This window comes from Hypanus sabinus, chromosome 12, assembly GCF_030144855.1.
Source record: "Hypanus sabinus isolate sHypSab1 chromosome 12, sHypSab1.hap1, whole genome shotgun sequence".
NCBI lineage: Eukaryota > Metazoa > Chordata > Chondrichthyes > Myliobatiformes > Dasyatidae > Hypanus > Hypanus sabinus.
This window is the reverse complement of record NC_082717.1, coordinates 99,206,346-99,232,009: the sequence shown is the minus strand read 5'-3', so window position 1 is coordinate 99,232,009 and position 25,664 is coordinate 99,206,346. Positions and strand designations below refer to the sequence as shown.

Genomic DNA, 25,664 nt, shown 5'->3' with positions numbered 1-25,664 from the left:
AAGGTTGAATAGGTTAAGACTTTATTCCCTGGAGTGTAGAAGAATGAGGGGAGATTTGATAGAGGTATATAAAATTATGATGGGTATAGATCAGGGGTCGGCAACGTTTACCACTAAAAGAGCCAATATGGACCCATTTCCCACAGAAAAGAAAACACTGGGAGCCACAAAATGAAATAACACTGCATACAACGGGTTTTTTTTGCCTTTATGCTATGTATAAACAAACTATAATGTGTTGCATTTTTGAAATTGATGAACTCCTGCAGAGAAAACGAAATTACATTTCTGCATGCAACAAAAACATTTTGAACTCCGAAAAAAAGACGTTGGGTTGAAGGTTACTACATAGGTAGCCTACCTTGGATCGAAGAATTAAAAGAAAGCGCGCACTGGCGGGTGTCAGGCATTGGCTGTAGAAAAATATTAATGTATATTAATAGCGATAAAAAACACGTTGTAGCGTGTAGCGCTACACGCAGCGCTAAAATAAAGACTGCAGTCAAAGGTAACTTTATTCGAACTAAACAGCCTTGCTTTTAAGCCTCCCTCAACCCATCCCCGTGGGCGCGGATGCTGCAAAAGACGCGTACTCACAAACCCCCGTAGGCTATCTCCCTTAGCCGGAATGCTGGCTAATTGTGAGGAAATGTGTCGCCACACTTAGATTGTACAAGATCACCATAATCTTCAAATTTAGAATTACATTTCAAAAGCTAACAAACTAACATAAAATACATTTTAATTAAATACTGACCAATTATTTCCCAAAGCCACAGGGAGCCGCAGCACAGAGGTGAAAGAGCCACAAATGGCTCGGGAGCCGCAGGTTGCCGACCCCCGGTATAGATAGACTGAATGTAAGCAGGCTTTTTCCACTGAGGTTAGGGGAGAGAAAAAACCAGAGGACATGGGTTAAGGGTGAAGGAGAAAAAATTTAAAGGGAACATTGTGGGGGGTTCTTCTTCACACAGAGAGTGGTGGGAGCGTGGAATGAGTTGCCAGATGAAGTAGTAAATGTGGACTCACTTTTAACATTTAAGAAAAACTTGGACAGATACATGGATGAGAGGTGTATGGAGGGATATGGTCCAGGGGCAGGTCAGTGGGACTAGGCAGAAAAATAGTTCGTCACAGCCAAGAAGGGCCAAAAGGCCTGCTTTTGTTCTATAACGTTCTATGGTTCTATTGTTTCTTAAAGATCAAAACAAATTTTCTAGTACTTCCCAGCTATTACTTTTTAATTGGTGTCTTATGTGTCGCTTGCTTTATTGTTAATTTAAAATTACCCCTTTTAGAGAAGAAAAATGTAACATGCTCATTTAATACCAGAGCACCTGTAATCTGTGCAAGTTCTCATTTTTGCTTCACTCTTCCTTATTGGCTTGACTCTTGCAGGTATTTCCAATCTTGTCAATGAAGACACTAGCTTTATCTGTTATATAGGCTTCTCCTGCTATCCAAAAGTAGAGCGTCCCTATGAAACCTTTCGTAAACCGAAATGGCGTAAAGTGAAGAAGCAATTACCATTAATTTATATGGGAAAAATTTTTGAGCATTCCCAGACCGAAAAAATAACCTACCAAATCATACCAAATAACACATAAAATCTAAAATAACACTAACATATAGTAAAAGCAGGAATGATATGATAAATACACAGCCTACATAAAGTAGAAATAATGTATGTACAGTGTAGTTTCACTTACCAGAATCCAGAAGACGGTGAGCACACTGGAAGGTTCACGCATTTTTCTATGCTTGGGTGCATGCTGTCTCTATAATGTGCTTGCTGCAGAACAATGCTGAATGCTATTTTCACCACTCTCGCTGCTTGGGGTGTGCGCTGCCTTGATAATGGCTTGCTGCAAAACAAACGAACATTATTTTCACTTTCCGCCTTTTTTCGTAAAAGTGAAAATCCTCCTAGGATTTCTTTTGGTTAGTGAAAACAGGTACTAATGTAGGTCTTTTGTCAAAGTGAAATGGCGTAAAGCGAACTTTTGAAAAACGGGATATCTATACCTCTCTTGAGATAAAATGAGTTATGGTTTTGCCTCAACCTTTTTGAACCATTTCTTCCTTAAAGGCAGCACTGTAGCAGTGTGCTACACACAGCGCTGGAATAACGACACACAGACAATGAGTTGCAGTTGTGTAAAAGATTTATTCAAACTTTGCGGCCTCGCTTTTAAGCCTTACCGTTTCCGCCCTCCCCGGGCGGGAAGGCTATAAGAGGCGCATATTCACAGTCCTTTCCTGCGCGCGGGATTTTCCCCTTGCTGGTGAAGAAGGCCTGGCGCCCTTTTTGGGGCCGGCCTCTCTGTCAGCGCGCGCCATTTTGTGAGCCAGTTCGAATGCGCTGGAAAGTGGGTCACCACATAACCCACCCCCCCCCAATGTCCACAGTCTGAGTCGGCCTCTGTTTAGGAGGTTTGCCTCTGTGCCGCGGTGCTTGAGCTCCGACTGGCTGCGCCAAGTCCACATGGGCCGGTTTGAGTCGGTCCGCTGTGAAAACCACCACAATGTCCAGCATGAACATGGACCCGTTGTTCCTGATCACCTTAAACGGCCCCTCGTAGGGCAGCTGCAGCGGTGCCCGATGTCCGCCCCGTCATACAAAAACAAACTTACAATGCTGTAGGTCTTTGGGTATGCAGGTTGGACTCTGTCCATGCTGTGAAGTGGGTATGGGGGCTAGATTACTGAGCTTCTCACGTAGTCTGTCCAGGACTGCTGCGGGTTCTTCCTCTTGCCCCCTTGGGACTGGTATGAATTCTCCTGGGATGACCAGGGGAGTGCCGTACACCAAGTCGGCCGACGAGGTGTGAAGATCCTCTTTGGGCGCCGTGTGGATTCCGAGCAGGACCCAGGGAAGCTCTTCCACCCAGTTAGGTCCTCTCAGGTGGGCCATGAGAGCCGACTTCAGGTGACGGTGGAAACGCTCCACTAGTCCGTTGGATTGTGGGTGGTAGGCAGTTGTGTGGTGTAGCTGTGTTCCCAAAAGGCTGGCTATAGCTGACCACAGGCTGGAGGTGAACTTGGCGCCTCTGTCGGAGGTAATTTGGGCCAGTACACCAAAGCGAGATACCCAGGTTGCAATCAGTGCTCGGGCGCAGGATTTGGAGGTGTTGTCGAGCGGGACTGCCTCTGGCCATCTTGTGAACCGGTCTACGATAGTTAGGAGGTGCCGCGCTCCTCGCGACACTGGCAGGGGCCCCACGATATCCACATGAATGTGGTCGAAACGCCGGCAGGTGGGGTGGAACTGCTGCGGTAGAGCTTTGGTGTGCTGCTGCACCTTGGCTGTTTGGCACCGCATGCACGTTTTGGCCCATTCATTGACCTGCTTGCGGAGTCCGTGCCAAACGAACCTGTTGGAGACTATCCGGATGTTTATCCTGATGGAGGGGTGGGCTAAGTTGTGAATGGAGTTGAAAACTCTCTGCCGCCAGGCTGCCAGGATGATGGGGTGAGGTTGGCCAGTAGCTACGTCACACAGTAGGGTCCTCTCACCTGGGCCGACTTGGAGCTGCAAACTGGAGATTGAAGTTCTGTAACTAGAGATCTCATTGTCTGCCTGTGCCTCTGCCAGCGCTGCATAGTCCACCCCTCGGAACAGGGCCTGGATGGTAGGTCTGGATAGTGCATCTGCCACAATGTCCTTTCCTGAGACATGCCGGATGTCCGTCTTGTATTTGGAGATGCAGGACAGATGTCGCTGCTGGCGGGACAACCAAGGATTGGACGCCTTCGTGAGCGCAAAGGTAAGCGGTTTGTGGTCCATGAACGCGGTGAAGGGCCTACCTTCTAAGAAGTACCTGAAATGCCGGATTGCTAGGTATAGTGCCAACAGCTCCTGGTCAAAAGAGTTCGGGTGGTCGTAGGTGTTTGCTGAAGAACACCAGGGGTTGCCAGCGACACTTGATGAGTTGTTCCAGCACTCCACCGACTGCTGTGTTGGATGTGTCCACTGTGAGGGCGGTAGGGACGTCTGTTCTGGGGTGTACTAGCATCGCGGCATTTGCCAAGGCTTCTTTGGTTTTAACGAAAGCTGCTGCAGCCTCTTCGTCCCAGGTAACGTCCTTGCCCTTAACCGACATCAGGGTGAACAGGGGTCGCATGATTTGGGCTACTGAGAGGAGTAAATGGTGGTAGAAATTCACCACACCCACAAATCCCTGCAGTGTGTTGGGTAGGGGGAAGTGGCGGACCACGTTTACCTTGGTGGGCAGAGGGGTTGCCCCGTCTAGTAATCCTGTGGCCCAGGAAGTCGATGGTGTCGAGTCCGAACTGGCATTTGGCCAGGTTGATTGTTAGGCCATATTCACTTAGTCGGGTGTAGAGTTGACGGAGGTGGGACAGATGCTCCTGACGACTGCTGGCTATGAAGATGTTGTCCAAATAGATGGATGCAAAGTCCAGGTCACGTCCCACCACGTCCATGAGCCGCTGGAACGTCTATGTGGCATTCTTTAGGCTGAATGGCATTTAGAGGAATTTGAAAAGGCCGAATGGAGTAATGAGTGCTGTTTTGGGGATGTTGTCCGGATGCATCGGGATTTGATGGTATCCCCGGACGAGGTCTACCTTGGAAAAGATCTGTGCACCATGCAGGTTTGCTGCAAAGTCCTGAATGCGCGGCATAGGGTAGCGGTCCGGTGTTGTAGCCTCGTTCAGTCTGCGGTAGTCGCCGCATGGTCTCTAGCCCCCTGGTTGCTTTGGGCACCATGTGCATGGGGGAGACTGTTGGACCGCCGTATGATCCCCAATTCCTCCATCCTCTTGAACTCCTCCTTCGCCAGTCGGAGCTTGTCCGGGGGAAGCCTTCGAGCACGGGCGTGGAGGGGTGGTCCCTGGGTCAAGATGTGGTGCTGTACTCCGTGTCTGGGCATGGCTGCCGTGAACTGCGGTGCCAGAACTGATGGGTAATCTGCCAGGACTCTGGTGAATTTGTTGTCGGACAGCATGATGGAGTCCAGGTGTGGGGCTGTCAACTGGCTTCACCCAGGGAGAATGTCTGAAAAGTCCTGGCGTGGACTAGTCTCTTCCCTTGCAGGTCAACCAGCAGGCTGTGAACTTGCAAAAAATCTGCCCCCAGGAGTGGTTGGGCCACGGCGGCCAGTGTGAAGTCCCATGTGAACCGGCTGGAGCCGAACTGTAGCCGCACCGTACGGGTGCCGTAGGTCCGTATTGTGCTGCCATTTGCAGCCCTCGGGGTGGGTCCCAGTTCTCTGTTGCGGGTGTCATAACTCGTCGGAGGTAAGACGCTGATCTTGGCTCTGGTGTCGACCAAAAAGCGGTGTCCCGACTGTTTGTCCCTGGCATACAAGAGGCTATCCTGATGGCCAACTGCCGTAACCACCAGCGGCGGCTGGCCCTGGCGTTTCCCAGGAAGTTGCAGGGTGGGCTTCTGTGCCCCACTGCTGGTGGTAGAAGCACCATTGCTCGTTGGCCTCTGCATTCCTGCCTCTGGGTTTTGTGGGCTTTGCTGCCGGGCCTGGTCTGGTTTGCTGTTGGGCGGGTGGCTTGGTGATCTGTACGATGGATGTCCCACTCTCCTTCTTGGCTTTCCACAGCACATCTGCCTGGGCCGCCACCTTCCGGGGATTGCTGAAATCCGCGTCGGTCAGCAGTAGGCATATGTCCTCAGGCAGCTGCTCTAGGAATGCCTGCTCAAACATGAGGCAGGGCTTGGGTCCTTCAGCTAGGGTCAGCATTTCGTTCATTAATGCCGACGGCGGCCTGTCTCCCAAACCATCCAGGTGCAGTAAATGGGCAGCTCGCTCGTGCCGTGAGAGTCCAAAAGTCCTTATGAGCAGGGCTTTGAATGCTGTGTATTTAGATAGATAGATAGATACTTTATTCATCCCCAAGGGGAAATTCAACATTTTTCCAGTGTCCCATACACTTATTGTAGCAAAACTAATTACATACAGTATTTAACTCAGTATAAATATGATATGCATCTAAAATCACCCTCCCAAAAAGCATTAATAAATAGCTTTTAATAAGTTCTTAAATAGTTTACTAGAGTGGTAACTTAAGCTCAGTCCTAACCCCGGCACTTTAACATGTCTTGCCCCTGGTGGTTGAATTGTAGAGCCGAATGGCGTTGGGGAGTAATGATCTCTTCATCCTGTCTGAGGAGCAATGCATTGACAACAACCTGCCACTGAAGCTGCTTCTCTGTCTCTGGATGGTGCTGTGCAGAGGATGTTCAGGGTTTTCCATGATTGACCGTAGCCTACTCGGCGCCCTCCGCTCTTGCCACCGATATCATACTCTCCAGTTCTGTGCCCACGACAGAGCCCGCCTTCCTTACCAGCTTATTAAGACGTGAGGTGTCCCCCTTCTTAATGCTGCCTCCCCAGCACGCCACCACAAAGAAGAGAGCACTCTCCACAACTGACCGATAGAACATCTTCAGCATCTCACTACAAACATTGAATGACGCCAGCCTTCTGAGGAAGTACAGTCGACTCTGTGCTTTCCTGCACAGGACATCTGTGTTGGCAGTCCAGTCTAGCTTCTCGTCTAACTGCACTCCCAGATACTTGTATGTCTTAACCTGCTCCACACATTCTCCATTAATGATCACTGGCTCCATATGAGGCCTAGGTCTCCTAAAGTCCACCACCATCTCCTTGGTGATATTGAGACGCAGGTAGTTTGAGTTGCACCATATCACGAAGTCCTGTATCAGTTTCCTATACTCTTCCTCCTGACCACTCCTGACACACCCCACTATGGCCGTGTCATCAGCGAACTTCTGCACATGGCAGGACTCCGAGTTATATTGGAAGTCTGATGTGTACAGGGTGACTTTGCTGTCCTCTGGGGGTGACTGTATGACGGCTGTCTCCTGGTCGAGGGAGCTCACCACGTAATAGTAATGTGTGGAATCAGAGGTTATCTGCTGAATGTGGAATTGGACTTCTGTTTGTTGGAACCATAGGTGAGGTTGCAGCGTCCAGAAGCTTGGCAGTTTTAAAGAAACTGCATGAACGTTGTTCATCTTCAGTCCAAATATCGTTTGAGCCATCGGGGTCACCAATTGTAGCGGTGTGCTGCACACAGCGCTGGAATAATGACACGCAGATGGGGGCGGGAAGGCTGTAGGGGGCGCATATTCACAGTCCCTTCCTGTGCGCGGGCTTTTCCCCTTGCTGGTGAAGAAGGCCTGGCACCATTTTGTGAGCCGGTTCGAGTGCGCTGGAAAGTGGGTTATCACAACACTTTGTTTTTTGAGTTGTATTTGCCATTTTGTGGTTCCAATTGACCTCGCTCAAATCTGCTTTCAACACTGTGAAGATTGAGTAGCATCTTGATCTCACTCTTCAGAGGATAAACACTGATACCTAAAACAACTAGCATGCAAATGTGCAAGAAGCTATTTGCAACAATGGCTGCTTAAATCATAAATTGTGTAAAATTTTCAATGGGTCTAACAGGTTTATTATTTGGAATGCAAACATGAAGAGTCAGTGATTTTTTTGTGTACAAAAAATTTCTTGAACAATAAAACGTCTTTCAAACATGCATAACAGCATAAAAACTGCTGCACGGACCAAATTTGTGCATGACTCTTGTCTTTAATGTTATTATCTAATTATAATTGGGCAGGCCAGTTAGTGTTGGAGGTGAGGGGAAAGGTAGCATGAAGTGAGATAGAGAAATTAAATGTGGCTACTTCAAGGCTGTAACACTTAAATGTTAATATAAACTTGCATAATGAGCTATTTACCACAAGACTGAAAGAATGCAATTTGATTGCCAAGTTACTCCCACGTACTTAGGAATAATTTGTGTGTGGGGCTTGTTTTGGCAACTGGTGCAGCTGGTTTCTATTGAATCAGCTGTAGGAAGTTGGAGGAAGACTAATGGAATAGTTGAACAATAGTCCATTTCAAATTACTTGTAGTAGGTTCAAAATTTATGTTGGACTTGAAAAAATGTTTGTATTTCTCAAATTTTTCATCTTGGCTTAGCAAAACGTTTTGAAAATGGTTGAGCCTATTTTGATTTGGTTTATTGAAAAAAATTCATTGAGTTGAGCGTGAAGAGAATAGATTGGTGGCGTATATTGTCTCTCTATCAATCACTCCATTTCAGAATCTCCAATTGCCATTTTTATGTTTTGGCTTTTTTCATCTCATTTCCATTCAAAAGTCTCAAATTCTTCTGTGGTATCCCACTACCAGTAGTTTTCTTTTTAAGAGATTTCTGTTCTTGAGCTGCTCACTATTGTTCGGATAGTAAAGGATAATTCGCCATTTGAAAATTGACAAACTACTACCTTTGCAAGAATTAAATTGGTAATTCGAACTGAAACCTGCAAGTCCGAAACTAAGACGAACTACATTGTAGTAAACTTGGAGAAATGTAGTTGCCTTAGTTAAGAGTATGAAGCTAATAGTCTATAGACTGAAACAGTGGGCAAAAGTGAAGTTAGTAGCATTAGAATGGATTCTGATACTACTTGTAAATCTGTGAAGTGCACAAACTATTGCAAGTAGGGGCTGAACTGTGATTCAGAAATTAGGCTGATTATTCTTGTATTTGTTTTTATATAAATCCAAGTACACGATATACTACAACAAAATTTGAAAGGTGTGCATTTGAAATAAAAATGCGCTCTGGTTTGCCAGATATTACTAAATGAGCAGGATAAAATTGACTTATTTTAAAAAAAAAAGCTGCTGGAAGGACTCGGTCAGGTAGGCATCTTTGGAGGGAAATAGGCAGTCAGTATTTTGAGTTGAGACCCTTTATCTACATTGAGCAAGATTCTAGCATCTGTAGCTTTTATTTTCTCCCGAAAAAAATGGGTAATCTAACAAGCAGACTAATGTATAGAACTAGAGGAAAAGTTGTTGGAGCCAGAGGTGATGGTTCTGCATTCAGATAGGCAGAATCTGGCATTCTTTTAGCATGTTTTATAAAGCAAATCTTGCAGCAGTGTATACAAGAAAAAAGCATAAATTAAGCACCATTTTTACAATAATGAACAGTATAGAGCGGAGGTTTCCAACTGGGGTCCACAGATCCCTCGGTTAATGCTAGGGCTCCATGGTATTAAGGCTGGAAACCCGGCTCTAGAGAAAAGTTTTTGTAATGTGGAGTGTTTCATTTCGGTAGATCAAATTTGAAGACCGTTATGTAATATTAATGGTAAGACTCTTGGCAGTGTGAAGGATCAACAAGATCTTGGGGGTCTGTGTCCATAGGATACTCAAACTGCTGCACAGCTTAGTGTTTTTAAGAATGTGTATGGTCTGATGGCCTTCAACTGTGGGATTGAGTTCAAGAACCATGAGGTAATGTTACAGCTATACAAAACTTTGATCATGCCCCACTTGGACTACTGCATTCAGTTTTGGTTACCTTACTACAGGAAGGATATGGATACTATAGAAAGAGTGTGGAGGAGATTTACAAGGATGTTGCCTGGATTGGAGAGCATGCCTTATGAGAATAGGTTGAATGAATTTGGCCTCTTCTCCTTGGATTGACAGAAAATGAGAGGCGACCTGATAGAGGTGTAAAAGATGATAGAGGCATTGATCACATGGAAAGCCAGAGGCTTTTTCCCGTGGCTGAAATGGCTAACACGAGGGGCATAGTTTTAAGGTGCTTGGAAGTAGGTACAAGGGGGACGTAAGCTGTAAGTTTTTCACAGTGATGGGTGCATGGTATGTACTGCCAGCAGCGGTGGTAGATGTGGATATAATAGGGTCTGTTAAGTGACTCTTAGGTGCATGGAGCTTTGAAAAATAGAGTGCTATGGGGGAGGGAAATTCCAGGCATTCCTAGAGTAAATTACCTGGTCGGAACAACATTGTGGGCTGAAGTGCCTGTAATGTGCTGTAGATTGCTACGTTCTAAGTTCTAATCTTTTTTTGTCAAACGTTAAATCAGAATAACTGAGAATTAGTCATAGTGATGGTCATAGAGTACAGAAACAGGCCCTTCATCTGAGCGCTGAACTGTTATTCTGCCTAATCCCATTTTCGCACACCTGATCTTGAACCCTCCATACCACCAACATCCACGTACTTATCCAAATTTCTCTTGGAAGTTGAAATTGAAGCTGCATCCACCACAACTTCCGCTAACAGCTTGATCCACATTCTTGTACCCTCTGACTGAAGATTTTCCCCTCAGCTTCTCCTTGAATATTCCACCTTTGACTCTTAACCAGTAACTTCTAGTTCTAGTCTCACCCAACCTCAATGGCAAAAAGTCCTGCTTGTATTTTCCCTATCTGTACCTTAAACTTTGTATCCCTCCATCAATTCTCCCCTAATTCTCCTACGCTCTAGGGCACCCCAACCACAAATTGTTCCAGCTGCTGCCATCTGGGAAACGGTACTGCAGCATAAAAGCCAGGACCTATCCGGGACAGCTTCTTCCACCAGGCCATCAAACTGATTAATTCATGCTGATACAATTGTATTTCTATGCTATATTGACTGTCCTGTTCTTCATACTATTTATTACAAATTACTATAAATTGCGCATTTTGACAAAAGCGTAACATAAAGATTTGCACTCATGTATGTGAAGGATGTAAGTAAGCAAGTCAATTCAATGAAGTCCTAATTTATTCAACTTTCCTTAACTCAGGTCCTCAAGCCCCAGCAATATCTTTGTAAATTTTCTCACTATTCCACCTTTCCTGTCGGTAGGTGACCAGAGCTGCGCACACAGTGCTCCAAATTAGGCCTCACCAATGTCTTGTACAACTTCAGCTTGACATCCCAACTCCTGTATTCATGCTGTGATTTATGAAAGTACTATGGCAAAAGCTCTCTATACAACTTTATCTGTGAAGCCACTTTCAAGGATATACGGATCTGTATTTTCAGATCCCTTTGTTGCACCATGCTCCTCAGTGCCCTACTGTCTGCTGTGAAAGTCCTACCCTGGTTTGTTCTCCCAAAGTGCAACACCTCACACTTCTCTGTATTAAATTTACCATCTATCATTTTCAACCAGTTTTTCCAGCTGGTCCAGCTCTCGCTACAAACTTTGGACTTTCCTGCTCTCCACTGCAGCCCCCAATCTTGGTGTCATCCATAAATTTCCTGACATATGGTTAATTTGTAGTTTTAGTTGCAGCATCTTCCTTGGCTCAATAATATATTACATTTTTACCCTTTCACTTAATGCACACTTGCATTTATTCTGTTTTACTGATGTTATATTGAAATGTTTCATTTGCACGTGCTTTTTATAACTATTTCAATTACCAATTCCATTGTCCAGTTTTATGGAAGAAACTGTTTATAATACAACATACACAAAATGCTGGTAGAACACAACAGGCTAGGCAGCATCTATAGGGAGAAGCGCTGTTGACGTTTCGGGCCGAGACCCTTCGTCAGGACTCTTGGTTTATAATACTGTAGGTTTTCACCTTCTGTTCATAGTCAGAGAAATTTCAGTTCCATAGCTCTGCTTTTATCCTTTTCAGACAACTGTAAACCTTTCATTTATTGATTATTTAGTTTTAAAACAAAAAAAAACAAAGATGCGCAGCATTTTCCAGTTCTGCACTGAGATTAATGCATTTCTTATCCTAAAGAGAGAATGGGATTGTGGAAAGCCTTACACAACAGTAAGAACAAACTTTTTTAAAATCATTTGATTTGTCATCAACAAATAAATAAGACAGCAAGGTGGCACAACTGTTTGTGCTACTGTCTTAACAGATCTTGTTATAACAGGTAAGGTGGTGGTAATGGTAATTCATATAAGCATATGCCAACTGAAAGTGTTAATGAAGATGTGAAAAGTAACTTGGATAACTTGGCAACTATCAAGTTTTTATTACTTTTTGCTTTAGTCATTTTACATTGTGGACTGTAGGACCTAAGATTGCCTTAATTCAAAGCATTGTCTCATGGTGGATTTTAGAATCCAAATGGCCTGCTGGTGTGATTAAGATTTACAGCTTGTGGTTGTTTGGTTGAGTAATGTGAGTCCACTAATGATTTTTTAATGAATTAATCTAAATTGCATTTAATCAGCATGAAAGTCCTAAAGTAATGGTCATAAAATTGTATAGTACAGAAGAAACCCAGTTTGTCCATACCATGATGCCTGTCTAAGCTAATTAGAAACATAGAAAACCTACAGCACAATACAGGTCCTTCAGCCCACAAAGCTGTGCTGATCTACCATAGAACTACCTGGGCTTTACCCATAGCCCTCTATAATTCTAAGCTCCGTGTAGCCATCCAGGAGTCTCTTAAAAGACCCTATTGTTTCTGCCGCCGCCGCCGGCAGCCCGTTCCACTCACTCACCACTGCATTAAAAAAACTTACCCCTAACATCTCCTCTGTACCTACTTCCAAGCACCTTAAAAATATGCCCTCTCTTGTTAACCATTTCAGCCCTGGGGCAAAGCCTCTGACTATTCACGTAATCATTGCCTCTCATTTATATTTATCCATTTATCCATTTTCCACCAAATCCATCCGATGAAATGGCCCCCACCATTCGCAGGGCCCAATAACCCTAGAGACTCACCACTTTCTGAGAAGAAAATCTCACTGTCCTCGGTTCCAAATGATCCATCCTGCATTCACAGACCATTTGCCAACCACCCCCCGTCCCCCGTGTTTGTCACTCTTCCATCAGTGGAAATGCCCCTATACTCAACCTACAGTCCCTACCCCGACTGATCGCATGTGTTTAAATAAGGTCACTTTTCTTTCACAAGCTTCCAAGGAGCACAAACCCAAAGTGTCCAACATCTCCTATCAAGAAGACCCTTCTTTTCTAGAAGGCAACCCAGTGAACTCTTCTGTTCCTTTTCTATTCAAGTACTCATCCAAATGCCTTTTAAATGCTCTAGCTGCCTTAGCACTTACTCTCAAAGTCCTTTCCATATAACCACAGCCATGGAAATAATTGGATGTTGAACCTCCTAGTTTTTTCCTCCCCCACAATAGGGAAAACTATTTAACCTATCCATCATTCATAATCTTATAAACCTTTTAAGATCATCCCTTAGCATTCTGCATACCAATTAAAAAAAAATAAATCCAGCCTATCCAATCTCACTTTAACTACAGCCCTCAATTCCACACAACAACCTGGTGAATCTCTTCAGCACTTCTCCGTTGTTGCCATATCCTTCCTGTAGTGTGGTGACTAGAACTATATGCAATCGGTCCTCCTTATCTGTGAGTTCTGCATCTGCGAATTCAACCAACCACAAATTGAGAAAACCCGGGAGTGCTCTTCCAGCACTTGTTGTTCGAGCATGTACAGACTTTCTTTTCTTGTCATAATTCCCTAAACAATGCAGTATAACAACTATTTTACATAGCATTTACAATGTATTAGGTATTATAAGTATTCTAGAGATGATTTAAAGTATACAGGAGGAGATGCTTGGGTTATTGTGGATCGGGTTTGAAAAAATCGGAAGTTCTCTTACTAAATAAGTCAGATCAGGTACATTGGGTATTATTAAGTGTCAGTTAGTCAAATGTTTGTCTTAGTACATAGTATATATACTTTACCTTTCTATGCATATAAAACACTTAAGAATGTATGTTTCAGTGCCGGGCTCGGGAGTCAGTGACAGACCGCTTTCGAGTGCACTCTCCATTCGTGCCGGGTTGATGTGGAGGATCAAAAACCCAAAACCCAATAATTAAACCACTGCGTTGCTTAGTAATAATTGTAGCTTTCATCGGGGCAGGGCCTTTCTCATTTTATCCTTTTAAAATTGTTCCGATTGTTGACCGACGTAGCCTAACGCTTTTACAATGACCGATGGTGTTTCACCTCTTTCCGATCGCTTTATTATTTCCACTTCATTTTCAATCGTGATCGTGATTATTTTCGTGAACAGAAGCACTGCGAATTCAGAGGTCTGACACCGGGTCGTAATGTCCACCGCACTGAGACAGGTGAAATAAGGTCTGGGGTTCTGCTGGGTCCTAAGACCCACCACATTGAGACAGGTTGAATAAGGGACTTGAGCATCCATGTTTTCTGGTATCCACCAGGAGTCCCGGAACCAATCCCTCAAGGACAAGGAGGGCCAACAGTACAATACTTCGTGTGGTGTCAGATTCAAAAGTCTTCACCTATGAAGGCAAGCATGGCAAATGCTGCCTGCTGTATTCTTTTCACCTGAGTGGCTATTTTCAGACCATAAGACCAAGGAGCAGAATTAGGCCATTTTATCATCGCTGATTTTTGTTGCTGTGAACCCCATTCTCTGCCTTCGCCCCATAATCTTTAAAGCTCCTACTAATCAAGAACCTATCAACTTCAAATTTTAAATGTACGCAATGACTTGGCCTCCCCAGCCATTTGTGGCAATGAATTCCACAGACTTACCATCCTCTGGTTAAGGAGATTCCTCATCTCTCTTCTAAAGTAATGTCCCTATACTCTGAGACTTTGCTCTCTGGTCTAAGACTCCCACACTAGAGGAGACATTGCCTCCATGTCCAGTCTATCTGGGCCTTTCAATATTTGATAGATTTCAGTGTTATTCACCACCCCCCCCCCCCCCCCCCATACTGACACAGAGCCATCAGAGCCTTATACATTAACACTTTCATTCCTGGAATCATTCAAATGAACCTCCTTTGGTCCCCACCAATGCCAACATATCCTTTTGTAGATAAGGGACCCAAAACTGCTCAATACTCCATGTACACCTAAGATCCATCTGTACATTAACATTCCCAAGATCATTGCCATTTATGCAATTTCAGTGCTGTTAATATTTGGCTTCCCTTAAAGCATTACCTCACCATTGTCTGGAATATATTCCATCTATTATCACTTCACTCAACTTTCCAACTGATGATGTCCCTCTGTATTCTTTCACAATTGTCATTGCAGTATCTACTACACAATTGTATGGTCAGCAAATTTACTGGTAAGTACACCTAAATTCTCAGCCAAGACATGATGTACATTTTGAATCGTAATTATCCAAGTTATGTACAGTATGTATCCTCACAAAATGAAGCATTCACTGCCTGTAGGTTATACAGTTAGGAGCCTCAGATGAGACTGCAAATGCTGTAACCTGGAGAACAAACAATCTGCAGTATTCTGAGTTGGGTAGCACCTGTGGAAGGAAGGGAATTGTTGATATTTTAAATTGAATCAGAGCAGTATGCATAGCCGAGATGGCCAGTATAAAGAGGAATGCTGAGAAAGGATCCAAAGTGATCAGTAGACTGGGGTGTAAGACGATAGGCAGGTTATGCTAATATATAGTAGCCTGTCCCGGTTCAGCCATGTAGATGATACAGCCAAGAAAGTGCACCAGCGCCTCTGCTTCTATAGGACTAAGTTTGCCATGCCCCATCGAAAACATGTAACTTAATGCATCACGACTACAGAGTTGTGGACACAGTTCAACACATCATACAATGAGCCGCCCCTCATAATTGGCATCAACACATTGCAGGAGTATCTTCGTAGATGAAGGGATGTAACTGTAGAGTTTTAAATCCAGATTATTAAAAAGATATCAATGGACTTTAAAGAAGTCAGTATTGCTTAACGTGATTTTGTTTTTAAGGGAAAACATGAAAGAATGGAGTTCTAATTTGCTCAATGTCTTTCTTTTATAATTTGATGCCTGGCTTTATACTTAAGATGTAATTTATATTTACTAATTTTTCATTTTTAATTTCCTAGGATTTGGAGTTCCATGGTGTGATGAGATTTTATTTTCAAGACAAAGTAGCTGGAAACTTTGCAACAAAGTGCATCAGGGTGTCCAGCACAGCCACAACACAAGATGTCATAGAAACTCTTGCAGAGAAATTCCGGCCAGACATGCGGATGTTGTCCTCACCTAGATACTCACTTTATGAAGTGCACGTTAGTGGTGGTAAGTTTCATAGAAGTTTTTCTAAATGTGCAGATTCTTACCACATTAGAGTAGTTATGTCATGATTCTGGATTTGTTACTTTAAGATTTCTAAAGGACAGAGGCTTTAGTGTGTTTTGATGTTGCAGATACAGTTGTAAGAAAAAGTTTCTGAACCTTTTGCAAATACTTGGTTTTCTGCATTACTTGTAAAAAGTAGTCTGATCTTCATCTTAGTCACAATAATAAACACAATCTGCCTAAACTAATAACACACAAACAATTGTACCATTCATGCCTTTATTGAACATGTTTAATCATTCACAGTCCAGGCTGGAAAAAGTATGTAAAACCTTGTATTTAAATCTAGTTGAACTTTCTTTAGCAGCAATAACCTCCACCAAACATTTCCTGTAGTTGCTGATCAGACTTACACAACAATGAGGGGAAGTTTTAGACCATTCTTCCATACAAAACTGTTTCAGTTCATCAATATTTCTGGGATACCTTGCATGAACAGCCCTCAGCCTTATCTCAGACAATAATGAGGTGGCCTACAGGGAAGAAAGCCATCTCTCTGACACAGTGGTGTCAAGAAAACAACCTCTTCCTCAATGTCGCAAAAACAAAGGAGCTGTTGTGGATTACAGGAGGATTGGAGATGGACTAATCCCTATTGACATCAACGGATCTGGGGTTGAGAGGGTAAACAGCTTCAAGTTCCTCAGCATCCACATCACCGAGGAGTTCATGTGATCTCTGCACACCAGCTGCCAGCTGTGTGGTGGAAAAAGACACAATAGTACCTCTTGCACCTCGGACAGTTGAGGATGTTTGGTATGGGCCCCTGAATCCTAAGAAGTGTCTACATGAGCACAATTGAGAGCATCCTGATTGGCTGCATCACTGTCTGGTATGGAACTGTACCTCCTTTAATCGCAGTACTCTGCAGAGAGTGGTGCGGACAGCCCAGCGCATCTGTAGCTGAGAAATTCCCATGATTCAGGACATTTACAAGGACAGGTGTGTAAAAAGGGCCTGTAGGACCATTGGGAACCCAGGCCATCCCAACCACAAACTATTCCAGCTGCTCAAAATTGGGAAGTGGTACAACAGCATTAAAGCCAGGACCAACAGGGTCTGGGACAGCTGCTTCCACCAGGCCATCAGACTGATGAGCTCACATTTATTTAAGTGTACTCTATATTACACTGACTTATATTTATTATAAATTACTATGATTGCACATTTAGATGGAGACATAAAGATTTTTACCCATGTATGTGAAGGATGTAAGAAATAAAGTCAATTCATTTCTTCAGGTCATGTCACAGCATCAGAATTCATTAAGGTCTGAACTCTGACTTGGCTTGTTGAATGACCTAAACCCAAAAATCACCCTAATAAGCCACTCCAAAACATGAATTTCTTTTTAAATCATTGTTGTTTACTCTTGTGTTTCTGATCATTGTTGCATCATCCAACTTCTATTAAACTTCAGGTGACAGATCACTACCCTGACATTCTCCCGTAAAAATATCTTGATACAATTTTGAATTCATTATTCTTTGAACAATTGCAAGCTGTCCAGGCCCTGAGGCAGCAAAGCAGCCCCAAACCATGATACTCCTTCCACCATGCTTCACACTGGGGTGAGATTTTGATGTTGGTGTGCAGTGCCCTTTATCCTTCAGACATAGTGGTGTGCGATTCTGCCTGTAAGTTCAAGTTTTGTCTCATCTGTCCATAGAACATTGTCTCTGAAAGGTTGTGGAACATCAGGTGGTCTTTTGCAAACTTGTGCAGCAATGGTTTTTTTTTGAAGAGTAGTGGTTTCAGTGTTTTTATTATAATGGGCACATGAACAGAGACTAGGAAGTTCTAGAAATTTCTGCAGGTCTTTTTCTTGTTGCAGGTTCTTTTCACCACCTTCAGCATTGCACGCTGTGCTTTTGGTGTGATCTTAGCAGGGTGCCCACGCCTAGGGAGAGTAGCAGCAGTACTGAAGTTCGTCCATTTGCAGACAGTTTCTCTTACTGTGAGCTGATGAACACTCAGGTCTTTAGAAATTCTTGTAATGCGCTATAAGGTTTCACTGCTAATGTAATGGCTGCTCTGTAATGTTCCACTGATAAGTAATGGTTTCTCTGTAGCAGCAATGTTTGGGTTATGACTAGAGATAATGGGGTCTTTGAAATGTATGTTAGCCAATGAGTGGGATGTTCTTTCTTGTGAGTCTAGGAGTAGAGATTTGGCTGTCTTTTGTCAGCGAGAGATGAAAAGGGAAGATGCATGTGGAGAGAACTGGTAACGGGAAGTGCGGGAGGACTGGAGAATGGCAAATGTAGTTCCCTTGTTTAAAAAAGGTAATAGGGAGAAACCTGGGAACTATAGACCGGTGAATCTTATGTCGGTGGTATGCAAACTACTGGAAAGGATTCTTAAGGATAGGATCTACGAGCATTTGGAGAAGTACAGTCTTCTCATGGATAGTAAACATGGCTTTGTGAGGGAAAGATCATACCTCACGAGCCTGATTGAGTTTTTTGAAGAGGTAACAAAAGAAATTGATGAGGGTAGGGCAGTGGATGTGGTCTACATGGACTTTAGCAAAGCATTTGACAAGGTTCCTCATGAGAGACTCATCCAGAAAGTCATGAGGAATGGGATAAGTGGAACCTTCGCTGTTTGGATAAAAAAATTGGCTTCAAGGAAGAAAGCAGAGGGTAGTTATGGAAGGGAAGTATTCTGCCTGGAGGTCAGTGATTAGTGGAGTGCCGCAGGGATCGGTCCTAGGACCCCTGCTATTTGTGATTTTTATAAATGGCCTGGATGTAGAGGCAGAAGGATGGGTGAGTAAGTTTGCGGATGACACGAAGATTGGAGGAGTTGTGGATGGAGCTGTAGGTTGTTGAAGGTTACAAGAGGATATAGACAGACTGCAGAGTTGGGCAGAAAAATGGCAGATGGAGTTCAATCCGGACAAGTGTGAAGTGATGCATTTTGGAAGGACAAACCAGAAGACTGAGTACAGAATTAATGGTCAGTTATTTAAGAGTGTGGATGAACAAAGGGACCTTAGGGTCCAAATCCATACATCCCTCAAGGTCGCTGCAGAGGTTGATAGGGTAGTTAAGAAGGCCTATAGGGTACTAGGCTTCATTAACAGGGGGATTGAGTTCAAGAGTAGCGAGGTCATGTTGCAGCTCTACAAATTTCTGGTGAGACTGCACTTAGAGTATTGTGTTCAATTCTGGTCACCTCATTATAGGAAGGATGTGGAAGCTATGGAGAGGGTGCAGAGGAGATTTACCAGGATGTTGCCTGGTTTGGAGAACAAGTCATATGAAGCAAGGTTAGCAGAGCTGGGACTTTTCTCGTTGGAGCGTAGAAGAATGAGAGGGGACTTGATAGAGGTCTGTAAGATTATGAGAGGCATAGATCGGGTGGATAGGCAGTACCTGTTTCCCAGGGCACCAATAGCAAACACCAGAGGGCATATGTACAAAATTAAAGGAGGGAAGTTTAGGGGAGACATCAGGGGTAAGTTTTTTACACAGAGGGTTGTGAGTGCCTGGAATGACTTGCCAAGGATGGTGGTGGAGGCTAAAACATTAGGGGTATTTAAGAGCCTCTTGGATAGGCATATAGATGAAAGAAAAATTGAGGGTTATGGGGTAGTGTGGGTTTTGTACTTTTTTTTAGGATTATATGGGTTGGCACAACATGGAGGGCTGAAGGGCCTGTACTGTGCTGTAGTGTTCTATGGTTCTGTGGTTCTATCTCCGCATGGAGTAGACAGGGAGTGAGGGTCAGAAGATCAACGACTCATGGAGGAGGTTGATGATGGACAAATGACCTTATCAGTGAGCTCCAACATGCACATTTGACTTTTTCCTTAAAATTGGCCCTTTTTTCTATTTATTTTCTTTATTAGCCCTATATTCAGATTAAGAATATAATTAAGAATACGGTCTGATATTTTGCAGTTCAGATTTGTAACCAGGCAGCACATCGCGCAGCATCACACAAACGAGATTTCTCAGTTTGGCGGGGCCAGAGGCTGTCTTCCCTGAGACGAACACATGCTGGCCAAACCTGGCTCGCCCAGCTCATGTTTGTCTCAGGGGAAACAGCCTTCGGCCCTGCCAAACTGGGAAATCACATTTGTGTGGATGCTGTGTAATGTACCCCCAGTTATAAACCCACAACGCAAAATATCAGACAGTACACCATATGCAATTAAATGATTGAACTTTATGAATCTTAATCTCCATATAGGGTTAGTAATGAAAATTTTAAAAAGGGCCCAACTCAAGTCAAAAGTTCACTTTGGAGCTCCCAGATCCCAGTCCACTCCTTCTGGTGGTTTACCAGCTGTCTTCATCTCTCCTCGACAAAAGACCGTGAAAAAACATCCTTCCAGATACACAAGACAAACAACAATCTCCGATTGGCTAACATGTATACCGTAGTCCTTATCTCCAGCCATAACCCAAACATTGCTTCTACAGAGGAACCGTTATCTCAGCAGTGAACATTACAGAGAAGCCATTACATTAGCCTTACAGTGAAACACTGCACAAGCTTTTGTAGCTTTTTCTAGCTTCATGCGTCTCTACAATTCTTCCGGCGTCCTCTGAAAGTTGTTGTTGTTTTTTCAAATTATTTATTTATTAATTTTTTTTTAAAGAAAATTACAAAGAATAAATGTAATGATAAAATAGTAAGAGAGAAAAAATAATATTAACCTGCCCCCTTCCCCTTAATCCTTGTCTAAAGAAAGACAAAAAAAGAAAGAAAGAAGAGAAAGATTGCCTGCGTATCGGAGGATCCCCACATGTTCCATGGAGTTCAAAATAATTTTAATTTTTACTTTTACTTTCCCCAATTATCTTCAAAGGACCTATGTATTTAATCCTATCTTTTGTAGGTATGGGAGCCAAATTTTCAAAAATATATCATATTCATTTCTTAGATTGTATGTAATTTTTTCAAGTGGAATACAACTATATATTTCATTATTCCAATGATCCATAGCTAAATATAAATCAGATTTCCAAGTAACTGCGATAACTTTTTTGGCTAATGCCAATGCAATTTTTATAAATTTTTTCAGATACTTATTTTGGTATTGTCCTTTCAATGTCTCCTAATAAAAATAATATTAGACCATGTGGGAGTTGTACTCCAGTAATTTGTTTCAATAAAAGTGTTGGATTTATCCGAAATGATTGAATTTTAAAACAAGACCAAGTAGAATGTAAAAAAGTACCAATTTCTTGATTACATCGAAAACATTGGTCAGACATATTTGAATTTAATCTATTTATTTTCTGTGGTGTTATATATAATTGATGTAAAAATTATATTGTACTAATCTAAGTCGAACATTTATTGTACTTATCATACTTTCAGAGCATAATCTTGACCAGCTTTTCCATCAATTTTAATATTCAAATCAGATTCCCATTTTTGTCTTGATTTATGAATTCCTGATTTAATTGTCTGTTTTTGAATCAAATTGTACATACAGGATGTAAATTTTTTAATTTTTCCTTTTTGAATTAATATTTCTATTTCACTAGGTTTTGGCATCAACATAATTTGACCCAGCTTTTCTCGTAAATAAGCCTTTAATTGAAAATAACAGAAAAGAGTGTTTGATATTTTATATTTATTTTTTTAATTGATCAAACGACATCGATATACCTCCTTCAAAACAATCACCTATATATTTAATCCCCTTTTGGAACCAATTATGTAAAAGTTTATTATCCATTGTAAAAGGAATAAGCCTATTTTGAATTGAAGTTCTTGTTGCTAATAAAGATTTCTTTATCTCATCATCCATATTTACCTTATTCCATAAGTCAATCTTAATATAGGAGATTCTTTTTTTTCCCAGTATCCATTTGGGTTCCCATTTATATATAAAATCTTCTGGTATGTTTTCTCCTATCTTACCTAATTCTATTCTAATCCATGCCGGTTTTTCTTCATCAAAAAAAGACACAATAAATCTAAGTTGATTTGCTTTATAATAATTCTTAAAATTTGGAATTTGTAACCCTCCTAAATCCAATTTACTTGTCAATTTTTCCAATGATATTCTTGACATCTTTCCTTTCCAAAGAAATTTCCTTACATATTTATTCATTTCTTGAAAAAACTTCTGAGGCAATTGTATTGGTAAAGTTTGGAATAAATATTGCAATCTAGGAAATATATCCATTTTTACAGCATTAACTCTACCTATTAATGTTATTGGTAACATCATCCATTTATCAAGATCCTCTTTTTTTTAATAATGGCAAATAATTTTGTTTATATAAATTTTCTACATCATTGTCAACTCAAATACCTAAATATTTTATCCCATTTATTGACCATCGAAATTGAGTTACTAATCGACATTGATTATAATTTCCTTTGGTAAGGGGTAAAATTTCACTTTTATCCCAATTTACTTTATACCCTGATACTTTCCCATATTCTTCCAATCTAAAAGATAGTCTTTGCAAAGATTGCAATGGGTTTGTTAAATAAATCAAAACATCATCAGCAAATAAATTAATTTTATATTCTTCTTGATTAACTCGAAAGCCCCAATGTCTGGATCTGTGCTAATTAATTCAGCTAATAGTTCTATTGTCAATACAAATAAAGCAAGTGATAATGGGCAGCCTTTTCTAGTTGACCTCGTTAAGCAAAATGGTGTTGAAATCTGACCATTTGTAACTACTTTAGCTTGAGGATTAGTATTTAAGGTTTTAATCCATTGTATAAAAAATTTTCCTAACTCATATTTTTCCAATATCTTAAATAAAAAATCCCATTCCAAACTATAACATGCTTTTTCTGCATCCAAAGCAACTGCCACACTCGTTTCCTCTCTTTTTTGTGCCAAATGAATTATACTAAGTAACCGAGTTATATTATCAATTGATTGTCTGTTTTTAATAAAACCTGTTTGATCCATATGTATTAATTTTGGTAAATATTTAGATATTCTGTTAGATAAAATTTTTGCTATTATTTTATAATCTGTGTTCAACAAAGAAGTAGGCCTATATGATGTTGGTTTTAAAGGATCTCTATCTTTTTTTGGCAATACAGTTATAATCGCCGTTAAAAAATATTGTGGGAGTTTATGCATTCTTTCCACTTGATATATTAATTCCATAAAAGGAGGAATTAATAAATCTTTAAATTTTTTATAAAATTCAGGAGGAAAACCATCTTCTCCTGGGGATTTATTACTCTGAGGTGATCCTAAAGCTTCTTCAACCTCTTTTAATGTAAAGGCCATATCTAATCCTTTCTGTTCTTCCAAATTTAATTTTGGAAGGGTTATTTGTGATAAAAATTTATCTATCTCAGCAATCTTATTTTGTGATTCTGATTGATATAGTTAAGTATAAAATCTTTTTAAAGTTCCATTAATTTCTAAAGGTTTATAAGTAACCTTATTTGCACTTGTTCTAATTGCATTTATTGTTTTAGAAGCCTGTTCTGTTTTCAGCTGCCAAGCAAGAATCTTATGTGATCTTTCACCTAATTCATAATATTTCTGTTCTCATAATTACTTTTTCTGTACGATATGTCTGGAGTGTATTATACTGTAATTTTTTATTAACAAGTTGTCTTTGTTTTTCTTCTGTCATATATCTTTGAGATTCTTTTTCTAACTTTTTCTAACTTTATGATATCTTTTTCCAATTGATCTATTTCTGCCATGTATTCCTTAATTTTAGATGTATAACTTATAATCTGACCCCTTAAATATGCTTTCATCGCTTCCCATAATACAATTTTATCCTCAACTGAATGTAAATTTGTATCCAAAAAAAATTGAATCTTTTTTCATAAAATCACAAAAATCTTGACATTTTAATAAAATTGAATTAAATCTCCATCTATAGATCGATTCCTCCTTATCCCTCATTGTCATTGTCATTATCAAGGGGGAATGATCTGACAGTATTCTTGCTTTATATTCCACACTTTTCACTCTATCCTGAATATTTTTTGATAATAAAAAAAATCAATCCTTGAGTAAGTTTTATGTCTATTTGAATAAAATGAATAGTCTCTTTCTCTTGGATTAATTTTTCTCCATATATCAATCAGATTTAAATCTTTCATTAATAATAAAGTTAGTTTTATTACTCTTGATTTTGTAGCAACTTTAGTTGACCTATCCAAAACTGGATCTAAACAAAAATTAAAGTCTCTACCTATTAATATTTTATCATTACTCAACTATTTTTTTTCTTCTTATTCCTTATAAATGTCTGTCAAGTCCAACCTTATTTCAGTCTTTATGTGCATCAGCCAAGTTCAAAAAAACTTCTTGTATGAATTTTGCATCGTTTTCATTTGGTGCATAAATTTTCATAAGAGTCCATAATTCTGAAAAAAATTGACAACGTATAATCACATATCTCCTCACAGAATCAATTACTACATTTTGTATTTTAATTGGTGAAGTTTTATTAACCAAAATTGCAACTCCTCTCGATTTTGAATTAAATGAAGCTGCAATGACATTTCCAACCCAATCTCTCTTTAATTTCTTATGTTCTGTTTCTGTTAAATGTGTTTCTTGTAGAAAAGCTATATCTCCTTTCATTTTCTTAATATATGTTAAAACTCTTTTTCTTTTCACAGTTCCATTAAGTGCATTAACATTAAAACTTAAAAAATTAAGTAAATTAATCATTCATAATACCTTGGGAACTCTTTAAAATTCTCCATGTTGCTATGTGTCTCTCCCCAACCATCCAGGCAAAAAAGAAGAAAAATAGAAGAAAGGTAACTAATATATAAGAAAAAAAACAAAAACAAAATACCCCCCCACTAATGTTGCGAATAAAAAGAAACACAACATTACCCCCCCCCCATTTTACGGGTCATGTAGTCGCCATGATTGTACACGTAAAACTCACAGCCATCCTCCAGCTTCCTCGCAAAAAAAAGAAAAAAATATATTAGGGAAGAAAAAAAGAAAAGAAAATAATTAATGTCTCTACTCCCAATTAATACTCCTCAACTATTTTTTTTCTTCTTATTCCTTATAAATGTCTGTCAAGTCCAACCTTATTTCAGTCTTCATCATTAGTCCACTTCATTTCTATAATTCTTTACCCCTCCTCGTGGATATCGGGTAGATCTTGTACAAATTTCTCCGCTTTCTGGTAATCAACGAAAAATTTTCTTTCTTCGTTATCCAGGAAAATTATCAATTTTGCTGGGTAGCACAATAAAAACTTATAGCCCTTTTCCCCTAAAGATTTTTTCACTGGATTAAATTCCTTAAGCCTCTTCAGAAGATTGTAACTTATGTCTGGATACAAAAAAACTCTTTTCCCTTCTATCATCAATGGCCTATTTCTCTTTTTAGCACCTTGAGTAGCTGCCTTCAAGATCATTTCTTTATCTTGGTACCTTAAGCATTTTATCAAAATTGATCTTGGATTTTGATCTTGTTGAGGTTTTGGTCTTAAAGCTCTGTGTGCTCTTTCAATTTCAATTACTTGACTTTCATTTACAAAATTTTTGGAATCCATTCTTGGAAGAATTTTATTGGATTTTCTCCCTCTGTACCTTCTATAAGACCAACAATTTTGATATTATTTCGTCTACTAGAATTTTCAAGCGCATCTATTTTTTCCAACATCCATTTTCTTTCTGTTGTCCAGGCAAGATTATTGTCTTCTATCTATTCTTTCAGTGTTTTCTTCCATTTTTACTTCCATCTCTTTAACTTTATTATCCATCTTCTTTTGTTTTTCC

General features: G+C 40.8%; 1 protein-coding gene across 4 annotated transcripts in view; it reads left to right on the top strand.

The window, feature by feature from the left end:
* Window positions 1–25,664, top strand: part of afdna (afadin, adherens junction formation factor a) — a 234,439-nt gene that overhangs the window by 19,155 nt on the left and 189,620 nt on the right. For all 4 annotated transcript variants that reach the window (XM_059986542.1, XM_059986541.1, XM_059986540.1 and 1 more), the window contains exon 2: window positions 15,692–15,887. In XM_059986542.1, coding sequence (XP_059842525.1) covers window positions 15,692–15,887 — 196 coding nt within the window. The remainder of the gene's footprint in view (window positions 1–15,691; window positions 15,888–25,664) is intronic.